Consider the following 25,841-nt stretch of genomic DNA (forward strand, 5'->3'; position numbering starts at 1 on the left):
ACAACAACACCAGCTCAATGAAGGATGCAAGTAAGAGCCCACAACCACCCCGTTTACCCAACCACACTTAAAAGTGATCCATATTTTAGATATAGAATGAAAAACATCAGTCATCAGCGTCATCATTCAGGCCTTGTGTTGTGCAACCACAAATGCCTAACCTAAGCTTGTCCACTCCAGACTTTTGGGCTGATCATGATGTTTGGCGGAAAGCTTCCTCCAGACACTCAGAAACACCTTGACCGTGTCTGCACCCTTATGACTGACTAAGTCGGTTTACAATACGGCTGAGCGATCACGTTGTTCGTGGTCAGAATGTAAATCATGCAGTCATGCTGAACCCTGTAGTGCAGTTCACATCTGATGCCTAACATCAGGATGCACATTAGAGCCGCATAGTGGTGTTCGTGCATGATTTGCAATGCAAAGACGTACTCCAAGTTGCACATGGGAAACTGGTGCCCATCAAACTCCACTGCCTGCCGAACTCTGCAGAGTGTTTTAGCCACTTCATAGAGTTTCACGTAGCAGACCTCGATGAACTCCACCCAAGCAAAGTTAATAGATCACCAACCACCATTCCCCATGGTAAACCTTGAAGAGCCTCCCTGCTTACCGCCTCTTGAACAAATTCAGACATAAAGACATGTGATGTCCAGAGTGTCACAAACATTAATAAATGACTTGGAACACACTAAATAAATGTATGCTCATGTTGGTAAAATATATTTTACAAAAATTCTCAAACTGTCTCAGAAGTTTATTTATCTGGCTCTACCACTTCTGCAGATGTGACTGCTTGTGCAATGTTACAGTTACGTGACTCTGAAAGACACTGGCCACCTTGAACCTAATATTAAGTCTCTGTTAAAAGTTGAGGTAAACTTACAGGTAGGACACATTGGAGGGTGCGCCAACACTCTTGGCCTCTTCAATCTGAGCCTTGCTGATGTCAATCCCAACCACCTTCTGAAAATGAGCAGCCAAGAAACGAGTGCTCTCCCCTGTTCCACAGCCAATATCGACTGCCAGCTCATAGTGATTCTTCTGTTGGAAAGAAAGGTTTTAGCAAGATTATTACGGGTGAAAATGTTAGATAAAAATACCTTTCAAAAATCAAAATGACACAGAAATTCACCAGTTATAGTTTACTTACCTAATTATCACATATGCCCCAACCATGCACTGCTTATGCATATGATCTCCAAATTACATCACACCTAATATGTTAAATGACATTATTGGTGACTCCACTGATAAAATGTCACATCACATCATTGATGGCATCACTGACCACATCGCTGGAACAACATCCTAGCTACTGCTCCTCATATACAAACATTGGAAATATTGGAAACTAGTCTCTTTCAGTATGGTAAACATTATATGTTGACAGCTTTAGTTACCAGTTGTAGGAAGATAGATCTTTCTATAGTGTGCTGAAAGGAGGTGCTCTGTAAAGAGAGTCCAGGTATCTCTTACTAGTATACAGGGGATTTCTTCAACAATCCTAAAGTGAGTACTTGTGGTAGTGTGGTAGAGCAGCCTTAGGTTTACAAGAGGGAAGTATTAGGCATTTGTTGAAGACAGTCAATACATGAGACACACACTCCACAAGGAAATTTGACACCAAGTTAGAAAAATACCATAGCTTTTTATATTCATTTATGCACCAAGATCTATGAGATGAGGAAGGTAATTTTTGAGTTAGTGATTTTCAGAGAGTCAGGAATGACAGCTGTCAGATTAGACTCATGAGCCTCCAACGTGGTAATGTTTTCCTATGGGAAAAATAGATCCTTGTAATTGTGTTACAAGTTTTTTTTCTTGGACTTTAGGTAAATAGGGACAGAGGACCTTAGAACCTCCAACAGTTTTGGTTTACCTGCCCTGGTGTGTCAGGGTGGGGGGGTTCTGTCCCAATATTAGCATTGAACGTTACTGCTCAATTCTGTAGAGAAAACCTGTAACAGAAAAAGGCTGCAAAGTTGGATTAGGGGACAGGTCTGTCAGATCCCACAGGAGATTCAATTCTTGAGGGCCTCTGGGGCTAGGATGCACCATCAGTAGGCTCGGACTCTGGCTATGGCACTCCAGTGCAGAGTTGTTATATCTGGTGTGTCCCTGCATTGGAGGCTCTCGCGGTTTAGGTGTGCCAGGGAATAGGAACAAAACATTACAACAAGGCCACTCTTGATGGTGACCTTGCAGATGCTGATGTTCCACTTTTGTAGGTTTGTCTTGGCTGGAAAATAAACACGCCTTATCTCCAACAAACATTCCGGTACCCCAGGTATTGGTGCAGGGTTGCTTCCGGGGGGCCTAACATCTTCACACTTGGTTTGAAAGACAGTTATGACCTTCTGAGCATGGTGATGTCTTTCTGCATGGCTGCCATGGACCCAGCAGTCAGTAGGACAGTGGATCAGATCGGTTCAGTTGGTGCCTGCAGGCTGCAAGAAAGTGGCTCCTGCACTTCAAGGGAGATGTTGGCTGGTTTGGAAAGTACTGGCAGCCCTCTGAGGCTTTTGGAGGATGCAGAGCTGCAGGACATCCAGGTCATTGCAATTCTTGGGACAACAGCAGGCAGGCAGGGATTGGCGCCAGGTCCACAGCTAGCCATTTCTAGCTTTCTTTGGCTTTTCTTTGCCCTTCTTCTTCTTTAGTCAGGTCAATCTGAGTCCTTGGTGTCAAGGGGCCCCTGAAATATTTAATTTGGGGGTGGTAATTGAAGTAAAGCCACTACACCCTCTATATGACCACAACCTGTGGGGAGCAGGCATATCCCTGTCCCAGAGTTGATAATTACACCAAAAACAAGGGGGTAGATTCCTTTTTTTATGGATCACATCAGGCGGCCCATCTTAGAGGTGTGATTAGCCTGGTGGTGCAACACGCCTACTTGCAGATCTAATTTCCCATTTGTCTTAGTGCCGTGAGCTTCAGGACAGTGGGTAGAACCACTCAGGTCTGGGGCAACTCAGGGTCACATATCAAAGGCAGCAGGGGCTTTGAAGCCCCTGGTACTGAAATACTAAATTATTAGCCTTCCTGCTGGATGAGGTGTGAGCACATTCCTAAAGAGCAGGCACTGTTTCTGACCTCAGAGAATGTGAGCTCTCATCTGCAGAAACATGAGTGTGGTGGCAGGCTGGATGATACAATTCAGCCAGTACACTAGATAGTGGTAGGTTTTTCAGGGGGAGGCTATGGGTGCATATCATAATAAATCTTGTACTGGCAACTGTACAGATTTATTAAGACAAGGTTTTTGGTACCAAACACCATAGCTTTCAGTAGAGTCATCTTGTAGTTGGGCAACTCCTAATGCCCAGTGCCTATATAATTAAGATGGGTTTGCTGTTCACTTGTATTGTCTGGTAATTAAACTAGACAGCACAGGTGCACATCTGCTCAAGTTATGCCCTCAGATGCGATATAATGCACCCTGCCTTAGGGCTACAAGGCCTGCTATAGGGGTGTTTACATATATTTCATGCAGTGACTTTGACATGGCACACAGTGAGATTGCCATTTTGTGTTTTCACTCAGGGTTTTCACCATGACAGAGTATGCAATGGCAGGCTGCATGCAATCTGTATGGGGGTCTCTTAGCGAGACATAATAAATGCTGTAGGCCTTAGGGACCCACTTTGGTACCCATGCTCTAAGTACCAAATGTACCATTTATTTGGTACTTTCAGGGGTGCCAAAGTGTGTGGCAATTGGGTAACATTTATAACATTTTACCTTGTTTTAGGGAAAGTGGACTGGCACTGGGGCCAGGTTAACAGTGACCCAGTGCACAACAGTTGAAATACATTAATATAATTCACAGAAGGTGGGAATGACCATAACAAAAAGGGCTCTTTCTGACACCAGTCAAAATTTAAAAGCAAGCAGTACTTCTTTAACCGCATGCGTGCGGCATGATTTCCGCCCGTACGCTGGATTTTGCGGATTCGCATGTTACGTGACGAGCTGGGCTCGTCATGAGCGTGCGAGGAGGCTACCTCATGACGAGCCCAGCTCGTCATGAGCGTCGAAGGGGTTAAATAGTTAAATACGGAGTTCAACTAGGGTGTGTTGCAGATGTACATATTAGGGGTGGGTGGTAAATTTGGTTCAGCTCGTGGAATTTGTGAAATTTCAGAAAATCCGCGTTCCGCGCCAGTAGAGAGTATTCATTCTGGCACGATGCTTCTGGTCAGATTTGCAGCTCAAATTCGGTAACGCATTATTCAGCCAAAAAATAAACGTGTGCTCGGTCGAGGCTGGGCAGGTGTGCTTTCTTCCCATATCTAACATCAAAAATTAGCTGTGATGCTTGATGGAGGTCTTTGCATTCATGACTTTCTGAAGCGCAATCCCCGTGTAGTTCCAGTGACCAGGAGGTTCTCTCACCTCATCTGCTGCTCTGATCGGTCTCTGACCTTTTAACAAGAGGCTTGTGGTGAACTCACATAGAAGCCCTGCCCCACACACATATCTAACATCAAAAATTAGCTGTGATGCTTGATGGAGGTCTTTGCATCCATGACTTTCTGAAGCGCAATCCCCGTGTAGTTCCTGTGACCAGGAGGTTCTCTCACCTCATCTGCTGCTCTGATCAGTCTCTGACCTTTTAACAATGTGGTGAACTCGCATAGAAGGCCTACCCCACACACACTAGCAGTGTGCAACGTCTTTCCGCCCTTTACCCACTATGAATTTGATGGACACAGCTTACTCAAAGGACCACTAAGTTACAGCTGTAGTGTAATGGGCGGAACAAGAAATTTTGCAAACAGCAAAATTGTGCGTGCTCAATTAGTTTTTTTGCCGTTTCATGGAACTTTCCGTAGCGCGACTATGCAAATTCCGCCCACCCTTAATTGTACATTTCAAAAGATTATGTCTTCAAAGGCCTCTTACCAAAAATATAGTAAAAAAAACACAAGCTTCTACTTGCAATACATATTTTCATGTGGATTTCCGGGTACATGATGACGTTAAAGTGTTGTCATGAAGTGCTATAGAAAACTATATAAACATGTCATAGTATAATTGCAAGCCTTGTTTAAATGTTGCACACCATTCTGCTCCTATGAAGAACATGTGCAGAGTGGTTTTACACTCTTCCAAGTATTGGGTCAATATGTACCTCGCTGAATACCTTCTAGTATCAAAAACGTTCATATCCATTGGATAATGTCATCTATATTGTGATCAGTGGTGTAATCGACACTGTCATTTGTGCTGCCATCAGTAATGTCATAAATGTTGTAATTCAACATATCAATAGTAATGTAATGAGTGAGGTCATAAGCAGTGCATGGTGGGTATTCAAGGTATAGTTAGGTGTGTATGCTGTAACATAGGCAGCCATACTCCTGCCGTCCCGCACCAATTTTTCTTGGTTCCTTTTACTTTTTCATAATACAGTGGTAGCCTAAACCACATGTAAGATTCACTTACTGATTCTTGTGCGATCTTGTGGAACTACATTTCTTATTGGAGTCTTGCACTACTTCACAGGGGTTCTTGCCGGGGTCCTCAGGAGGCCTGCAGCACAATTTCATTTTTTTTTCTTTGAGCAAGGGGGCCCCTTTGGGTACCGCATAAGTGTTAGGGGATTAGGATAGCTCTATCCTGCCCATTTATGTGTTATTTTTGTTTTAGCTTTAGCACCTGTTACCCATGTCATTTAAAGGCGTCTACAGCATTCTCTTCATGTCATGGCCAGCCAATCAGATTGCTTGGCTACATCCTGCACCGGTACCGGTCCCATGGGACTGAAACGTCAAATTGGAAAAATAATCATCTCAACCAATTAGAACTTTTGATTTTTTTTTACTCCCAGTTCACAGTACTGCAGGACCAACTGCCCAGATATAAATATAATTTAAATGCAGATTTATGAATAACAGTTTAAACAACTTAAGCCAAATAATGAAAAGCAAGCATTCCAACCTAATTACCAAATTTTGTGTAATTCTGTAACACATTGATTTTTGGTTCGTGTCCCAGTGCTCACGGTGCTACCCCATTGTGATGTTGGCAGTACCCAGTGAAAAGTGCATCTGCCCTGCAGAAGTAGATTTTTACTCTACCCCAGGAGGGAAAGAAAATATTCGTCCCTACACATGCGCACAGACAGGGAAGAAAAATACAAGTTTTCTCTTGCCCACTGAGCCAAACTTACATTTTCAAGGGATGGGATCTCTGGATTCGTACGGTAGCTCAGGGAGGGGAGCCATGTGCTTCCCTCCCTTCATTCACCACATTGGCTCTGGTTGATGGAGTGCACAAGCCTAGGTAATGGTTCAACCTATCACCTTGATCCACAAATCAGCCTCAAAAGAGGTCCCCTGGGCCTATGTAAGGCTCAGGGAGGATGGCCCTTTCCTACTAATCAATAAATTGGCCCCAGGGAATGTGGGAACCACTGCTTCTCTCCCATAATAGCAGATGGTCCAACTCACCAGGCCCTGGCCCATCCAGTGGTGTAAACATCTGAAAAGGGAGAAGTCTGCCATTTTTCTTCTCAGCGCTATGGATGCTCCGCAGATTTATTGTACAGAGAAAACAAATTTCATCCCAAGGAGTCCCTTTGGGGCCTCCCATAGGACTATGGAAGCTGTGTAACCCTAACCTCCTACATGTTCTTTAACTTATTTTTTGAGGGCAGCAAATGAGACCTTGAGTCCTTGTCCCCACCCTGCTGCCCCTTCATGTTTCACTGAGCTACCACGCCTCCTATTAACCCCGCTCTGCACAGTCTATTGTGCTGCCACTGTCCCTTCCATCTGCACAGCTTGACCATCTAGCTGCCCCCATCTCTGACCTCCTGCCCCCTGCCATAAATTGTACAAGTTTAATGCTATGTCCCCTCCCTCCTGCCCTTCATAGTCATGTATGCTTCCTTTTCGATGCATGTTTCTTTGTGCTGCTACTGCCCCAACTGCCTGTCGTGAATGGGCAGTTTGCTTCCCCTGCTCCTGGTCCCTTCCTCTGCCTGTTTCTGTCTGAGTCTAGCTTCTACACCTTCCCTTCTGCCCTCCATGGTCCTTTGCGCCTAACCCTTCCCTCTGCCTCTTATCCACCATTGCCCCATGATTTACTGTTAACACTGCTGCATTCCATACATGGTCTGTTCTGCTGCCACTACTCCTCCCACCTGCCCTATATGGTCTGCTTTCCACCCCTGCCTCTGATGCCATCCAATCTATTTGGAAAATGTGCTTTTTCTGCCGGATCACTACAAATGTTTGGGCCTTCTTGCTGAACCTTATTTTTGCTGACTACAGGACTGCACTCAGCAGAGACATTGTGCTGAGAAGCCAGTTTCAGCATACAACTGCTGAGATGGCGAAGTGTTACTGGAGAGAGGTTGTCCATTACCTGCTGGTGTAGCTCCACACTCTGAGAAGCCTAGGAGTCATGAGAAACTCAGGATGGCCAGAGGCCTGGCTCTTGACCACAGCACCTCATTGGTGGCACTATCTGCTTGCTGGGGTGCATCTTTAAGAAAGCTTAGAATAGGAGCCTCACAGATGGACTCCGCAGAAGAAGAGGATTCCACATGAGCCAATATAGTAAACCCAGAAGATGGCGTCAGAGGGGTACAGATAGGTAAAAACAGGCTTAAATAAGACAATTGTCACTGACAACTGGTCACTGCAGAATAGGGAAATTGTCCCCTTCTATCGCGTAAGATTTGGCTGGGGTTGCTGCATTAGAAATGTTCCCTTTCTGCAGAGTCAAGCTGAGTTTTTTGGCCTTTGCGATTGTCATAAATAGGGTCTCTCGTCCGCAGATGTATGCACCTTGTCCAAGTAAGGAAGTAAGTCAGCTTTATTGTTTGGTTATTTCAAGCCATAACTATATATAACATATAGATTTTCAAAATAATATCAAGTAGAATATACAACTATACAGTATCTTTAACCTTCAGATTTAAAGTGATTAAAATTGTAATTCAATACAGCACATATGTTCTATTTTCTCTGTAAACTTAATTTAGTCATGAACTCCATGTAAAATATTTATTATGCTGAGAAGAGCTAATCATTCTTGGCTGTATTTTTTTAGGACAAGTTTGTGGAGCTGTATGATAACAGCTTACAGTTCACATGAGGGTCTGACAGGTTGAGACTCTGTATAATGGAGGCCTTGATTTAAAATCAGACATCAATAAAGTGACACATGCAGGATATACATATGGAAAAATTCAGATCGGATGATGAAAATCTTCTTTTTTATGACCACAGAGTCTGCATGTTGTGGTGCCATTGCGTGTCCAACTGGGTTGGTTTGCCATTGTTGGTAGCTGACCAAACCAAATAGCAATTACGTTTTTCTTTAAAATGCCAAATATAAAAGGTGCTTGTTTTAGGGATTTCAGTCCCCAGAAGCCCTCCAGTGCTAGGAGGTGCCAAAATGATCTTCCCGCGCACGGAGCCGCCCTTAGTCAACTCGTGGCTCCCGCAGCCCAGGAGCCCTTCCTGGATCACACATGCACACTGTGTCTTCAGGACTTCAGTCCCCAGCAACCCTCATGGGCCAAGAGGTACCAACGTGATCTTGACACACCCAGAGGCGCTCTTACTCAGCTCGCGTGGATGCGCCCGGGCCATGCCCGGATGAAGCCCGGAAGAGGCTGTGCTAGGCATACCCTCTTGGTTTTCCTGTCTGGATCCTGGGATAAAGTTACAGGGCACAACTGACTGAAGCTGGGTTAAGGTAAAAAAGCTTTCTTAATTATAAGACAATCTTCAGCATTGGAAAAAAGAAACCTACGCCACCAGTAAAACACACTGATACAACTTTAGATGGCTTTCTCCAAAAGGCGGTAGGGACTATCAATAAAGAAATAGAACTGGTGGAATGCAGACTTTCATAAGTTCTGCCACCCTATCTTCCGGCTTCAGTCCCCTCTGACTCACATATAGTGGTGGAGGATGCTGGTGTCGGTCAGAGGTTACAAGTCCCACTTACACCGAACGTTGTAATTCTGGCCCAGAGAAAATCATGTACTATACAAAATGGAGCTGAGTCCATCCCTGTCCACCCGTGGTGGAGTCTGGGTCCCAGCCTGCGTCAGGAGGAAAAAGGAAACATACTGAATTGGCAGGTGCTGGCGCAGGGATTGACCATAGACTGAAGAGCCATTCACTAATGGTATCGAGATCTAAACAAACCCTCCCGGGTAAATCTTGTGTTGGAGAAGGAAGAAATACTACACAGGATGAAATGGACATGTTCATTGATAGGCTCAACACAGTAGTACAGGCCGCCGTGGAACCCATCTTAGCACAACTTCTATGCATAGAAGAACATCTTGTCCATTTATTGAACAGTGCAGGGAAACTGACGATAACAAGAAGAAATTATTAAATGTTGACGCGACCAAGCTGCACTAATAAAAGTTTGAAAGATGTTAATGATATTACTGTTAGTGCCAACCTGAGAGGGCCTGCCACTATAAGTGATTTACTAATTATAAACAACTAAAATTCCTCACAGGAGCTTGTCCCCACAAATGTCAATAATCGTTCAATGCCATTATTATCTGGGGTTGTGGGACAGGAAAGGGCCTTCGTTGGTGACTAACCAAGAGAGCACTGGCTCTCTGAGTGGATGGAGATACCCACCAAGCTCCACAGATCTAAATGGCCCACTGCATGTTACTCAGGGGGGACGGGATGCAACCAACATTTTAGATTTACCCCCCAGATTGTACACCATATACATGGATTTTGACAGGGGTCACCCAGCTCCTGCCGGGGTATCGAGAGAGTTGCTTGCCAGAGCTTAATCAATAAATCTGCTTATTGGTTCTCAAGGAAAAATGTTATCACAAAGAAACTGGCCTGAACATATTATTATGGCAAGGAGGGTGAATATGCTGAGCAATGCGGCTGAACGTGGGAACGGGGATTGTGTTGTGCTTAACTTTAGTAAAGCTGGGCTTGTGCATTTCACACTAATACATCTCAGAAACTCATCTAATAAAATGAATAAGGTACGTCCACTCGGCTTCTTTTACACCCCCAACCAGGGGTCATCAACCCATATAGAGACTGCGGCACATATCCCCAGTCCACGTCATTTATTCACTCCAACCGTGTGCGAGGGCAGCACAGCCGAAACTAGAAGATCTAGGATACAACACATCAGTCTAGAGACAGCCGTAGAAGATGCTGATATTGGTAGAAATCCACCTGTTGAGCCATCTGGCACCACCTCGTCCAACCTTATTAGCACCACTGCGCATAGAGCTCAATTTGGAAAGGGCTGTTGGTCTCTCTCTTCCTTTTCCGATGATAACCGTGGATGTGAGGGGTTTGACCAGGCAGCTATTGTTTCCATGCCCACTACTAATTCCACTTTGCGGAGTGCAGTGGACCTTGAACACACTACTCACCCATTTAAAATTATTTCCTGAAACATTGCAAGTATTCGCATAAGTTGGCAATGAGGAGTGGCTTGAGTACATTAGGGGCTTTGATATTGTCTGCCTCCAGGAAACATTGCCAAAGGATGACATTGTGATGGACGGTTATCGCTCCTTTACAGTCCATGCAACATCATCACTGTCAGGGAGGGTTAAAGTTGGGCTGGTGTTGTTAATTTCCAATAAATATTGGTCTATACAAGTTACTTTAGGTAACTCCTCCCCCTTGTACCACGTAATCTTGATTTCTAACTTGAAACGGGTAAAGCTATTTTTAGTAAACTGGCATTATAACATTTTTTACAGTAATAGTTGCTATGGTATAGAAGCCCGTCAGTCAGAAATCAACATTATTTCGGGGAAGTGACAGCCTCTATGTATCCTTTGGGTGGGGTATTTTTATTACTACCGACACGCTCAGTACCAAAAATGTTTGTGGGATATTGGACTTAGAGGACCAGCCTCAGTTACATTTTATTCACACACCACAGGGTGAGGCCCTACATTCTATAATCATTGACAATGATTTGGGCCTTATTAATGACTTGGCCTCTGGCTTGTAGCACAGTGCCCCACTTATATTGGATGATGCAATGGGATTTTTATAGATTTTATGTTTATATCAAGAAGGTACTTGCCAATTGTTGTCGTCTTTGAGGTAGTACCAAATAATGCCAGTGATCATAATCCTCTAACTATTTACCTGATTATGGCAGAGAAAGGAGATGGCCGTTGCATTCAATTTGATCTCAACAAAGGGGTAGGATTAAACTTGGGCAAAATAAACCGTATATATTTTGAGGGAAAAATTGTGGCAGGGAATATGGACTCTATTATGAGATGCCTCCAACATGACGCTCCTGCAGATGAGGTCATTCAAACTTGTCAGTGTAGACGTATCTAAAAGACTCACATGATCCACCCAGATGAGGGAATCCTGAGAGAGGGGGAGTTGGTTTAATACAGAGTGCTCCAGAACCCAAAGGAATCTTAAAATGGCCCTTCGTGAAAATCCTCGTGACAGAACTCAAATTAAAAATGACATATAAAAGTGTTATTAATGTAAGGAAGAAGGAATTGAGGAAACTAGCCTGGGAAGATTTGGAGGAAGCCAGTGCCCTCAAAGATTTCAAAAGTTTCTGGAATTTCATTAATTAAAAATTTGATTATGCGGGACGTGTGGAAATCCCATTTTCTCCAAGATATTTAATACAAATTGTGTTCAGTTAGAGGAGGACAGGGAGGATCCACCCCCAGACTTAACCATGGCTGTCCAACTAAGTGCATCTCTCACTGATACCAAGGTTGAGGAGGCTTTGGCAAAGGGAATTTGCATGAAAGCCCCAGGCCCCGATGGAGTTCCTCTAGACCTATATAAAAGTAATCCCAACCTCTGAGCACCCCTCCTGACCAATGTTTTTAAATCAGTTGTGACTGGTCCCATCCCAGTGTCATGGAGGAAGGCCTTTGTGGTTTCTGTTTTTAAAAAGGTTAACCGGAGTGATGCAGTCCGTTATAGGCCAATTTCCCTCATTGAAGCCATGGCTAAGGTTTTAGGGAGCTTCGTTCTTGCTTGACTCGAAACCTAGGTGATTTATTTGGGGATCGTGTCAAGCATGCAATATAGTTTAAGGAGGGGTATGGGTACCACAGAGCAGTGCTTTATCCTGTCCCAGATTATGGGCAAGTACATGAGGGCCAGGAGGGGTTTTATATACCTGTCCTTCATGGACTTGTCCAGTGCTTTTGATACTCTTAACAGAGAGAAGTTGTGGGCCCTTATGGGGTCTAGGAGTGTGAGGAGGCCCTGATTTCCCTGCTATGTAGGCTTGATGCCTCCACTACTGTTGCCAGAAGGTATAGATCCCAGGAAGAAAAGACTATGTCTATCGTTTCTACGGAAGGTGTACGGCAAGCCTGCATTTTAGCTCTGTTTCTTTTTTTAATCTATATTAATGGTCTAGTTGCATTTTTAATAGATAAGGATTATAATTTTCCCCGAATAAGTGGCAACCCACTTACACTATTATCACCTGCGGATGATACTGTGCTAATGGCCTTAACACCAAATAGCCTTCAAAAGTCACTCAAAGCTTTTACTGATTTCATGTCAGTTCTTGAATTAAAATTCAACTTTCTTAAATTACATATAATGGTGTGTGGCCCCTTGTTGGACTTGGCCCTTTTTGGCTAAAGTTCCTTGAACTTTTTGCCTTCCACCTAGACCTTTTTCTGACATTGTGTTGAGGACTTAGATGCTTTGGGCACTTTGCCACTGCTCATCAGTGTCAAAGTGCAAGTGCTCCCTGTATAATAATTGGTTTTCTATAATTGGTATGTTTGTCTTACAAGTAAAATCCCTAGTGAAGGGCACTATCTGAGCCAGGGCTGGTAATGCAAATGGTACTATTGGTCCTGCAGCACTAATTGTGCCACCCACACGAGTAGCCCTGAAAATAAATCTCAGGCCTGCCACTGCAGTGCCTGCATGCAGTTTGTTAATTGCCTTGTTGTCCTGACAAGTGCACCCACTCAAAAGGCCTTACCCTTCCCTTTCTTTTCATGCACATCAGACCTCCCTATAGTAGGCTCAAGGTACCCCCCTGGGCAGGGTGCAGTGGTGCAGTGTATCTGAAAGTTAGGATATGAACTGAGGTGTGTACCATGTCCTGACAGTGAAATACTGCCAAATTCACTGTTCACTGTTGCAAGTCCATCTTGCCTATAGGACAGAATGGGGAATGCTGTGGGACATGTTTCCAGCATATCTTCCCATAGGCATAAGATGGAGAGATAAAGTTTGGTGTGCCTGAACTCAGAATTTAATAACATATTTTTGTGAAGATGGTTTTTGAATTGTGTTTTGTCCTAACCATCCTGAGTGTCTATGCCTGGTTGTGTATTGACTGTCTGGGTTTGGATGTGACAGGATCTGGGAAGTGTCCTGATCGCAGGGAAAAGTAGGCGAGACAGCAACAGGCTGGCCTGCATTTGGTGTGGTGGGAGGAGTAGTCCCTTGGCTGTGCTACTGCCACAAAGGAATGGCTCCACCTCCTGCTGAGTGTCTAAGGCCCAGACCCTCACTATCAAAAAAAGGATGTGTGCACTAGCAGGAAGACACCAAGATCTGGTTTGGACCAGGCTCAGAGTCCCCTGAACACAAAGACTTCAAAGGCATTTAGGGGTATAAACGTGAGAGCTGAAACCCCTGAACTCAAGACTGATCTCAAGCCTGAAGAAGGATTAAAAATACTTTGTGATCAAGAGGAACCTCTGCCAAAGACGAACACCTAAAGAGACTGAAGAGAAGGACTGCCCTTGCTGTTTGTTCTGGGGCTGGGCTGCAGTTTGCTGATTTGACTAATGCGAGGACAAGGGACTTTGCTTTGTGCAGTGTACCCCTGCTTAAAACGACTTGACTGTGTGCTGTGTCCTGAAGTAACTTGTCTCCAAGGGCCCGAGAGGAGCTGGCTCCCTCTTGTGGAAACTCAGGAACATAAAAGTTTCCAAGTGTGTCTCAGCGATGCTGTGTGTGTGTGCTTTTTGTAGCCTGAGATCTTTGTGAGAATTGCCCCATGACCGAGTGGCCCGGAGCAGACTTGCTTTCTGCTTTGATCAACAGCGTGACCAAAAGTGCTGTGATTGTGATTGCCATCGACCCAGACCATCGTCCCAAGGGGGAGCCATGAGAAATCACTGTTGCATGCTTGAGCCTGTCTTTTCTAAGGAGAGACATGTGAACCTTCACTATTGTGGGTCCGAGGTCCTTTGCCCAATATCAACAGAGTCGCGCCGGCAGCCGATCAGCTGCAAGGCTGTTGCCTGGTAGCCCGACTCTCACTGTGAGGAGAAGCCGCCGCCAAGCCGAAGCCGAACAGCGTGCCCCCCAAGCTGCAGGGAGAGGAGAGAGAGAGACTGCACCCCTCGGGTAACGCTCAGAGAGCGTGCATGTGTAACTGCCTGGGGCGGAGTACATGACACGAGAGACCGCTCTCAGCCTTTCCCATCTTTGCAGCGTGAGCCTCCGCTAAAGTCAGTATGTTGGCTTGTACTCACTGAGGAGTGGCCGTATCGGGGTAGGATTTGGAGATGCACTTTGTTTCCTTCGTAATAGTATTGGGGGCATATTTTGGCAGTCGCTAACAGCAAGTCAGCCAAGAGTGGCATCTCAACCTTCACTAGCACCGCGATCGGTGCCAAACTGCATTATTACTTGCTTTTACGATCCGCAGTAGTACTTGCACAACGAACTGCATCATTACTTGCTTTTACGATCTGCATTAGTATTTCCACTATGAACTGCATTATTAATTGCCTTTACGATCCGGATTAGTACTTGCGTTACCAACTGCATTATTACTTGCTTTTACGATCTGCATTAGTACTTGCAGGAAGGACTGTATTTTTTCTACATTACGAACTGCATAGCATTGCATTAGACATGCATTAGATCATCGTGAACTGCTCATTAATTCCGCAAGAACCTACAAATGATTGTTGGCCTAATAATCGGCCCAGTAAAATATTACAAATAAGCATATGTTGGATATTTTTATCGTTTGGTCTCATCATATTCCTTCTTGACAAAGATACTGTTATTTTCCTAAATCAGTGTGGTGTTCATTTGTGGTGTTATCACTGTGTTACTGGGTGTGTGGTTGCAAATACTTTACACATTGCTTTGGAGATAAGCCTGGCTGCTCATGCCAAGTTAAAGGAGGGTGAGCAGGGATTATCTGAGAGTGTGCCCCTCCTTTCCCTGACTAGAAGCAAGGGTCCCTATTTGGACTAAGGTACCTACCTCAGCCAACTAGAGACCCCAGTTCTAACATTTGTGGTCAGTGGTTGGGATTTGAACTTGTATTTGCAACTGACTCAAAGTGATTGGTGTACATCACTAGTTTTAGCGCAGACCACAACACAGCCACATATTGTGTTTTTTTAATTTTTGGTTCTATTTTTGAGATACCTTTAAGCCACACATCATGTCTCAAAGGAGTCAAGTAGCCAGTGAGGATGCAGAATTGGAGTTTGACATTGAGGCATTGCTTACCTACAAATATGATCAATTGAGGCAATTCTGCAGAGCTTTGGGATGTCCCATGAAAAGTAGCACCAAGAAGGAGGAGCTGCAAACAGCCTTGAGGGCCTGGTGGGAAGCCAAAGATGCTCAAGAGACAGGTGATGCTGAGGTGGATGAGGATGACCCAGGGAATGGATTTGGTCCACAGGATTTGCCAGTGGGAGGACCAGCACAGGGGCTGGTAGGAACCATTCAGGGAGGAGCTTTTCCCTAGAGGAGATGCAGGAAAACCAAAGGGTCAGAGAGCACCCGGTTGGAGGTCTGAGCCTACTGGCCAGCTGTTCTAGGAAGCCAAGCGTTAGGAGGTCGTGGGGTGTCTGTACCAGAGATTCCGTGGTCCTGAAGTTTGTGGGTGCCAATCCTAAGTGGCAGGCCCGACGTCTAGATGGAAGGGTGAAAGGGGGATCTTTTCCCCAGTAGGAAAAACCGTGGTTCATGACCCATGGGTCCCCTATAAGTCACCAGGGTAACCCCACCTCTAACCTGAAGGGCTGGAATGGTTATGTAAACGGTGCCCTGGCCACAGGGTCTTCCAGGGGTACTGCACCTGGTGGGAGTTGGCAAGGCACCCCTAGAGGGCCCCAGACTGCCAGGAAGTATCAGTGGGGTAGCTTAGTTTGCCCAGGGAGTTTTATCTGAGGGAAACCCCTGGGGTCAGGAAGGCATAGAACAGGGTGGTGTCCCTGCGGTAGCGGGCCCGCGTCTGGGTTCTATCACCCCAAGCAGGGGAGTCCATCAAGGTAGTTGATTAGCCTATCCTGGCTTTAGGCTGGGAGGGGGTTGTGTTGGACTTGGCCCTTTTTGGCTAAAGTTCCTTAAACTTTTTGCCTTCCTCCTAGAACTTGTTCTGACATTGTGTTGCCGACTTAGATGCTTAGGGCACTTTGCCACTGCTGATCAGTGTCAACATTCAAGTGCTCCCTGTATAAAGTGTTATGGTAATTGATTGTCCATAATTGGTATGTTTGTCTTACAAGTACAGTCCCTAGTAAAGGGCACTATGTGTACCAGGGCTGGTAATGCAAATGCTAATCGTGGGCCTGCAGCACTAATATTGCCACCCACACAAGTAGCCCTAAAAAGAGATCTCAGGGCTGCCACTAAAATGCCTGCGTGCAGTTTGTTAACTGCCTTGTTGTCCTGACAAGTGCACCCACTTGCCAGGCCTTACCCTTCCCTTTTTTGCACATCAGCCAAGAGTGGCATAACGAACTTCACTAGCACTGCAATCGGTGCCGAACTGCATTATTACTTGCTTTTACGATCTGCAGTACTACTTGCACTATGTACTGCATTATTACTTGCTTTTATGGTCCTCATTAGTACTTGCACTATGAACTGCATTATTAATTGCCTTTACGATCCTCATTAGTATTTGCGTTATGAACTGCATTATTACTAGCTTTTACAATCCGCATTAGTACTTGCATTAAGGACTGTCTTATTTCTACATTACAAACAGCATAGCATTGCTTTAGGAGTGTATTACATTATCATGAACTGCTCATTAATACTGCAAGAACCTATAAGTGATTGTTGGCCTAATAACTGGCCCAGTGAATTATTACAAATACGCAAATGCAGGATATTTTTATCATTTGGTCGCATCATATTTCTTCATGATAAAGATACTGCTATTTTCCTAAATCAGTTTGGTGTCCATTTGTGGTGTTATCACTGTTTACCTGGGAGTGTGGTTACTAATACTTTACACAAGCCTGGTTGCTCGTACCAAGCTAAAAGAAGGTGAGCAGGGGTTATCTAAGAGTATGTCCCTCCTTTCCCTGACTAGAAGCAAGGGTCCCTATTCAGACTAAGGTACCTATCTCAGCCAACTAGAGACCTCAAGTTCTAACATCCCATATCTACTAAATCAAGAGAGTTTACTGAAAGAGGTAAGACTATTGGTAAGCTGAATAATTTTACACATTTGGGGAATAATTAAAATAATACTTTGAATTTGCTCTTCTGTTGTGCCTGCTATCTAGGTCACAAACCAGTGACAGAGTTGTTTACTTTATATAAAGCCAAATGCTTATCTATCGCATCCTATGGTGCAGGAGTTTGGGGCCACCACAAAGGTCACCAATTACAAGTCATGGAAAATAAATGTATTAAAAGACTGTTGATGACCCCTTATAGCGCTCGTCACAAATGGGTTTGGAATTTCTGTAGTGTTGAATAGATAATGCCCCTCTCTTTTCATGGGTTAAAATTTGGCTATCAGAGGATCTGACATTTATAAGGGACGTTATTAAGTATTGTACTCATTTAGAAAGTGCTATGTCGATACCCTGGCTTCGTTTTGTGAGAGACAGACTCTACGAGTTAGGTTTGGGGCACTGTTAGATCTGGGGGTCTCTAGTTAGCAGAGGTAGGTACCAATGTCCAAATAGGGACCCTTGATTCTAGTCACGGTATGGGGATACACTCTTTAGATAACCCCTGCTCACCCCCTTGGTAGCTTGGCGGATCACTGACATAATATCGACGACACAAATATCGAGATACACAAATATCGAGTCAAAAATATCGATTGACAAAATATCGACTCCCTATCTTCAAACAGGTAAGTACCAAAATATCGACTCCAAAATATCGACTTACAAAAATATAGACTGTCAAAATATCGATTTTTTAAAATGTCTTAAAATTAAGTTAAAACTAATATAGTAATACATATATTTAATATAAACTTAGAAATAATTATTAAAAAAATATAATTTTAATAAATAATTTATATAATTAAAAAAATTATATCACCAAAAATTACACACACAATAAAATTACTAAACTGGAAAGATAGGGGTCTGCTGGACTTCGATGAATACAACTATCTGAAAACAAACAACCCGATTATGGCCACCATATATTTTCTACCAAAAATTCATAAGTCACTAGTAAAACCACCAGGGAGACCTATTGTGAGTTCAATAGGGTCTCTATTAGAATCAACTTCGAGATTCATCGACATCTTTTTGATGCACTATGTGACTACCCAGCCCTCCTTTCTAAGGGACACAATGGATTTTTTGCAGAGAATATCCACCTGTGAATGGAAATCAACTTACCAAATGACAACAATTGATGTGACATCATTGTACACCTCAATTCGCCACGAGGATGGCATTGAGGCTGTAAAAGAAATCCTCAAGACACGGTCTGTCAATTTCCTGGAACATTCAATAATGTTATTGGACATGCTCCAATATTGCTTAACACACAACGCCTTCCTCTTCCTAGGAGACACATATCTCCAAAAGCAGGGGACCGCGATGGGGACATCTTTTGCGCCCACATATGCGAATATCTTGATGGGGGCATGGGAAACTGAGGTGGTCAGGAAAGACCAAGAAGATCCGGATGGACCCAGAATCAAACTATGGTGTCGTTTTATTGACGACCTGTTCGTCATCTGGGATGGAGATGAGGAATCGATAACAAAATTTACCGAAACCCTGAACAATAATCGATTCACTCTAAAATTTACATCAACTACAAGCTCCCAATCATTGATATTCCTAGATGTGGAAGTATTCATTAAGGATAACAAACTATGCTCCAAAATCCACAGAAAGCCAACTGCATGCAACAGCATCCTGCATGCTAACAGTGGACATCCAACTAGGTTAAAATGGAGCATCCCATACGGACAAATGCTGAGGGCAAAAAGGAATTGCTCTGAAGTAGATGACTTAGAGGAAGAGGTGAACAACATGAGTCTCAGATTCCTCGAGAGGGGATACCCTAAGGAAGTCATCATCTCTGCTAGAAATCGGATGCATCTAAAGAAGAGAGAAGAATTACTAACACCAAAAGATAAGAGATTGCGCAGAAACCAGGAACATGACAATGATTCGAGTAGCACAACAACTAGAATCATTGTGGAATATGACAATCAGAGCACACAATTGAAGAAAGCCTATAAAAAACACTGGGCAGTCTTGCGCATGGACAAAACTTTGAATGAAAGCCTGCCAGCCAACCCGAGCATAACATATAGAAAGACCTCATCCCTAAGAGACATATTAACACAGAGTCATTTGGGATTATGCAAGGAGAAGAAACAGGTATGGCTGACAACACCTGGCTTTTGGAAATGTCATAAATGTAAGGCCTGTGAACATGGGGAGAACATCAAGCACTATGGACTTCAGAATGGAAGAAAAGAAACCATCTATGACCACATTACATGTGAATCCAAATGTGTTGTCTATCGACTCAAATGTCCTTGTGAAAAGTATTACATTGGGAGCACTATAAATAAATTGAAATTGAGGATACTACAGCACCTAAGGGCGATCAAAAACAAAGACCCTAGCTACCCAATGGCCTCCCACTTCACTAAACACCATCAAAGTGACACCACTCTTTTGAAATATTCGGGAATCAGACTATGTAAAACACCAGAACGAGGTGGAGATCAACTACAACTTCTAAGGCGTCTAGAATCCCGAATGATATTGAGTATGGGAACGGAGGCACCGTTCGGCCATAATTTGGACGCTGAACTTCATGTACATTTGTAACTTCCTGATGAACCGATGTTATTGAAGTCATATGAGTAGATTGAACTCCTAGGAAGGATATCCTTTACTTAATGAATGCTGGAAAATGTACATGCTATAACCTATATAGATATTGAACTGGTTAAAATTGATGGTCCACCACACAGAACGTTCCCACTGAGGAGAGAGACATTGTGGCTGCTTTGTTTTAAAAAAATTGAGATTGTAGGGTACTATTGGAATGAGATGTAATGATTTTGGTACTTTACCATAGGAATCTGCCAAAAAGTTCACAAGAATAATTTTGAAGTTAATTGGGTCAAAAGAGGACTTTAGAATCCTAACTTTATTTAATATAGAAATTCACCCAAACTTCTCTTAGATTCCCACATTGTCATCCTGTTATGCCATCACCGCACAACCTCAGCCCTACCCATTAGGTTAAATAGCCCTCACTCTCCCCATTGATATTGCGTAGTGTTTGGATAAATACTACATGTCACTAGAAGGACCATATTGTAAATAACTGTCAATACTTCATCTAAATTACCGGTTCAACTCTTTCTTCACTTTCAGTGGTACTTTACGTTAATTTTGTTACACAAACATGTACAAAAGAGAGAAATGGTAAATACTTTATTTTTTAGGGGTACTTTACGTTAATCTTTCAATTGTGTAACACATGTACAAAAGAGAGATATTGTAAATACTTTAATTTCTAAAAAGTGACTAGGACAGTACATGTAGTAGAGTACTTTACATTGATTGTAAATAGGTTTGTGTATATACCTTTAACATGTAACAGCCATGTACATACTGCTGGGCGGGTTGGTCAAGATGACCATGGAAATGGTAGAGGGTACTTACACTTACAACACACTACTTAAATAAGGTCTAGACCTAGGGACTCTATGGTCCAGTTGAAGGCAGGAGCCGAAACGCGTAGACCGTCCTTTTTTGTTGCACGTTATGTTTGCACTGGTGTGTAAATAATAAAACGCTAAAAAACTACTGCTGCTGTGCCGTGTCCTTTGATCCGTAAGAAGTGGAGAGAAGAAGCTGTGGTAATATATATATATATATATATATATATATATATATATATATATATATATATATATATATATATATATATATATATATATATATATATATTTAAACATATTATTAAATAAACATATATAACATTTTAGAAAATGTTTAAAATTTATTGTTACAACTATAGTGAGTTCAACATTAGCAAAAGTGTTGGATAGCGTAGAGGTAAAATTTACTACTCCCACTCCAGTGGGTGCAACAGTAGGGAAAGCGCTGGATAGCGTAGAGGTTAAAATTACTATTCCCACTCCAGGGATGTATGACGTTACAACGCATACTTTTACAACGCCTACCATTACAACAAAACTTTTACAACGCAAAAACTTTTACAACGCATACATTTACAACGCAAGATTTTACAACGCATATACCTTTACAACGCATACCATTACAACATAAGTATTGGTAAGTATATAATAATTTTTTGAATATAAATTAATAAAAAATATTATAATATAATTTAATATAATTTAATTTTATTAAATAAATGTAATTTAAATGTAATTTTACTTTATTTTTACAAAGTACCCCTGTACCCCAAAAACCCAAAACTGACCCTGAACCCTAAAAATACCCCTTTACCCATAAACTGAAAACTGACCCTGAACCCTAAAAATACCCCTTTACCCGAAAACTGAAAACTGACCCTGAACCCTAAAAATACCCCTTTACCCAAAAACTGAAAACTGACCCTGAACCCTAAAAATACCCCTTTACCTACAAACTGAAAACTGACCCTGAACCCTAAAAATACCCCTTTACCCCAAAAACTGAAAACTGACCCTGAACCCTAAAAATACCCCTTTACCCAAAAACTGAAAACTGACCCTGAACCCTAAAAATACCCCTTTACCTACAAACTGAAAACTGACCCTGAACCCTAAAAATACCCCTTTACCCCAAAAACTGAAAACTGACCCTGAACCCTAAAAATACCCCTTTACCCAAAAACTGAAAACTGACCCTGAACTCTAAAAATACCCCTTTACCCAAAAACTGAAAACTGACCCTGAACCCTAAAAATACCCCTTTACCCAAAAACTGAAAACTGACCCTGAACCCTAAAAATACCCCTTTACCTACAAACTGAAAACTGACCCTGAACCCTAAAAATACCCCTTTACCCCAAAAACTGAAAACTGACCCTGAACCCTAAAAATACCCCTTTACCCAAAAACTGAAAACTGACCCTGAACCCTAAAAATACCCCTTTACCCAAAAACTGAAAACTGACCCTGAACCCTAAAATTAAAATATTTATCAATTAATCAATTATAAATAATTACCAATTATATTTTAATTAATTACCAATTAATAATTAATTAACAATTAATTTTAAAAAAATATCAATAAATAAATTAACATATTTAATTAATTATAATTAAATTACTTCCCACCCTATTCCCCTATAAACCCACAACCCGCTACAGAAAATAAATTACTAAAATTAAAATATTTATCAATTAATCAATTGTAATTAATTACCAATTATATTTTAATTAATTACCAATTAATAATTAATTAACAATTAATTCTAAATTATTATCAATAAATAAATTAACATATTTAATTAATTATAATTAAATTACTTCCCACCCTATTCCCCTATAAACCCACAACCCGCTACAGAAAATAAATTACTAAAATTAAAATATTTATCAATTAATCAATTATAATTAATTACCAATTATATTTTAATTAATTACCAATTAATAATTAATTAACAATTAATTCTAAATATATATCAATAAATAAATTAACATATTTAATTAATTAGAATTAAATTACTTCCCACCCTATTCCCCTATAAACCCACAACCCGCTACAGACTTATATTACACAAAAAATAAAAATTATTATTAACTTACCTTAAATTCGATATTTTTGTTGTCTATATTATGTCTAGTCGATATTATGTCCATTCTATATTTTTGATTCGATATTATGTCCATTCTATTCGATATTAATTTTCTCTAGTCGATATTTTTGTTGTCTATATTATGTCTAGTCGATATTATGTCCATTCTATATTTTTTACTCGATATTCTGTCCAGTCGAAATAATTGACTCGATATTATGACTGTACACCAGCTTGGCACGAGTAGAAAGGCTTATCAAAGGCAATGTGTAAAGTATTTGTACCAAAACTCACAGTAACACAGTAAAAATACCACAAATGGACTCCACACCAGTTTAGAAAATTAAAGTATAATTATCTAAACTACATAAGACCAAAACAACAAAAATCCAATACACACAGTTCAAGAATATGATTTTAAAAGAGTTCCAGGGTTTGCGTTAAAATAATCCACAGTTGCGAAACGTTTAGCCCAACGTACCTGCAGATGCAACAAAAGTTCCAAATGGAAGCTGCAACGTTGAAAAACAAGTGATGTGTCTCTCCTCAGACCCTGGGGAGGCGATGCGACAGCCCCGCTGCACACAGCGGGTGCGTTGCGATGAATCCGGTCTGTATGGGGAGGGATGCGATGCCTTGTATGGATTCCGCTGCGCAGGTTTGGTAGAAAGCATCACACACAGGCACGATACGATGATGTTTGGGACGGCGACGATCTCAGGTGCGGTGGAGATGCGCAGCGCATTGCCGATCTTCTCCTCTCACGGCCCCTCGATGCGCTGGCTCTGCTACGATGTTTTTAGTGAGGTGATGAGGCCCGCAAGCAAGTGGTGCGACGATCTTACCCAGCTACGACGGGCTCTGCGACGATACTCGCAGCAACAGGAATCTTCCCGCACCGGGGTGATGTGTTCCGCAAGCGAACGATGTGTCGTTTCTTGCAGCGGCAACAATCGCTGCGACGATCTTCGCGGTGATGGGAATTTTCTCGCACTGTCGACGATGCACTCCGCGAAGGACGTGTGAAAATTGCAGATTTTCTTCTTGTCCAGCTCCCCAAACATCAGGCACAAATTCCATAGGCCCCACAATCACTCAGCAGAGTTCAGGGGGGAAGCAGGGGGTGAAGTCCTTTTGTTCCTGGGACTTCTTAATAGGAGGCCAGCTCTCCTCAGGCCCTTGGAGATCTCCTCAAGCAAGGGGACACAGCAACAGCATATTCCTTCCCCTCTCCTTGGCAGCAAAGCAATTGCAGGTCAGCCCACAAACACACAGCAGGACAGTCCTTCCTCTTCAGTCTTCCAGCTTTCTCCTTGGCAGATGTTCCTTCTTGATTCCAGGATGATCTAATTTCTAGGGATCAGGGTCCCAATATTTATACCCCAAAATCTTTTGTCCTCTGAGGGCAGAGGGGCCTTTGCCAAGTCCAAACCAGTTCTGGAGCACTCTGTTTACATGACTCCTTCTTTCCTTTCGCAGTGCAGGGCAGAAACATCAGATTCCCCACAGGAGGTGGATCCAGCATTGTGGAAGAAAGGCACAGCCCTGGAGCACTTTGTTGACATGATTCCTTCTCTTCTTTAACAGTGCAGGGCAGAGACATCAGACGCATCACAGGGGGTGGAGCCAGCAATGTGGGGGGCAGGCACAGTCCTAGTCAGGTCCCAGGTGCAACGCCTCCCTCCCATCTAGATGCAGATCTCTCTATTCACCACTGGGTGGACTCACTCTGTCTCTAGGAATTCCCCAGCCCTGTCACTCAAACTCCAGACAAGGAATACACAACGTAGCAGAGGCAGACCTGGATAGTTAGCGAAGAAAATACCTACTGTCTAAAATTGGTATTTTCAAACACAGAATGTTAAAACCAACTTCACTGAAAGATGTATTTTATCAGGCTGAGTTCAGGCATACTAAACTCGAATTTCATCCATGTTCCCTGAGTCAGTAACGATTATAAGATGTAATAATCTAACTGCCCATTCTGGCCTATAGAGAACAGTTAGCCTTGCAATAGTGAAAAACGAAAATGGCTGTAATTCACTATTAGGACATGCTGCACACACCAGGGCATGTTCTACCTTATACTTACAATGCACCCTGCCTTGGGCCTACCATAGGGGTGTCTGATATGAAGAAAAGGGAAGGTTTGGGGACTGGCAAGTGTGTGCACTTGCCCAGTCAGCATGACAGTACCAGCCTGCCCACATGCTCTGCAATGGCAGGCCTTAGACACATTTTACAAGGTTGCTCCTGTAGGTGGCACAACCGGTGCTGCAAGCCCATCAGCAGCATTTGAACTTACAAGCCCTGGGCACACTCAGTGCACTGTAGATAGGGTCTGACAAGTAAGCCAAACAAGCCAAACATGGAATTACTAATCCATACACCAATTTACAATAGGGAGAGCGTATGGACTTTAGCACTGATCAGCAGTGGTCATAAAATAGCCAATAACAGGTCAGAAAAAATATAGGAGGAAGGCAAAACGTTCAGGGATGACCCTGCAAAAAGGGCCAAGTCCAACAGGCATTATTACAACAACCCTGCACACATTAATTCAAATGCAAAATCAATCATAAAAAATACATACTTGTCTAAGGCAAGTGAGCTTAGCTCAGGCGGGGAGCTGTTAGGACTTTTGCATTTCCATGATGTACAACAGCAATTTTATCTTACTCGTACTACTAATGCCTGGAATAGATTTCTTTTAACTAGATTTCATCTAAGCACCTTGCACTTTCTGGTGGCTTTTCCAAAACAGTTACGATGGGTCCACAAACTCATACCTTGCCCTTCTGATAATATGCCAGCTCATAGCACCTTGCACTTTATGTTGTTTTGCCCTCTTTATAC

General features: G+C 42.7%; 1 protein-coding gene across 1 annotated transcript in view; it reads right to left on the bottom strand.

Annotated features, from left to right (window-relative positions):
* LOC144767612 (putative methyltransferase DDB_G0268948) overlaps positions 1-25,841 on the bottom strand; it is a 217,774-nt gene that overhangs the window by 169,483 nt on the left and 22,450 nt on the right. Inside the window, exon 2 of the mRNA XM_078651015.1 lies at positions 890-1,047. Within this exon, the coding sequence (XP_078507141.1) occupies positions 890-1,047 (158 nt within the window). The remainder of the gene's footprint in view (positions 1-889; positions 1,048-25,841) is intronic.

Source organism: Lissotriton helveticus, chromosome 7 (genome assembly GCF_964261635.1).
Source record: "Lissotriton helveticus chromosome 7, aLisHel1.1, whole genome shotgun sequence".
Classification (NCBI taxonomy): domain Eukaryota; kingdom Metazoa; phylum Chordata; class Amphibia; order Caudata; family Salamandridae; genus Lissotriton; species Lissotriton helveticus.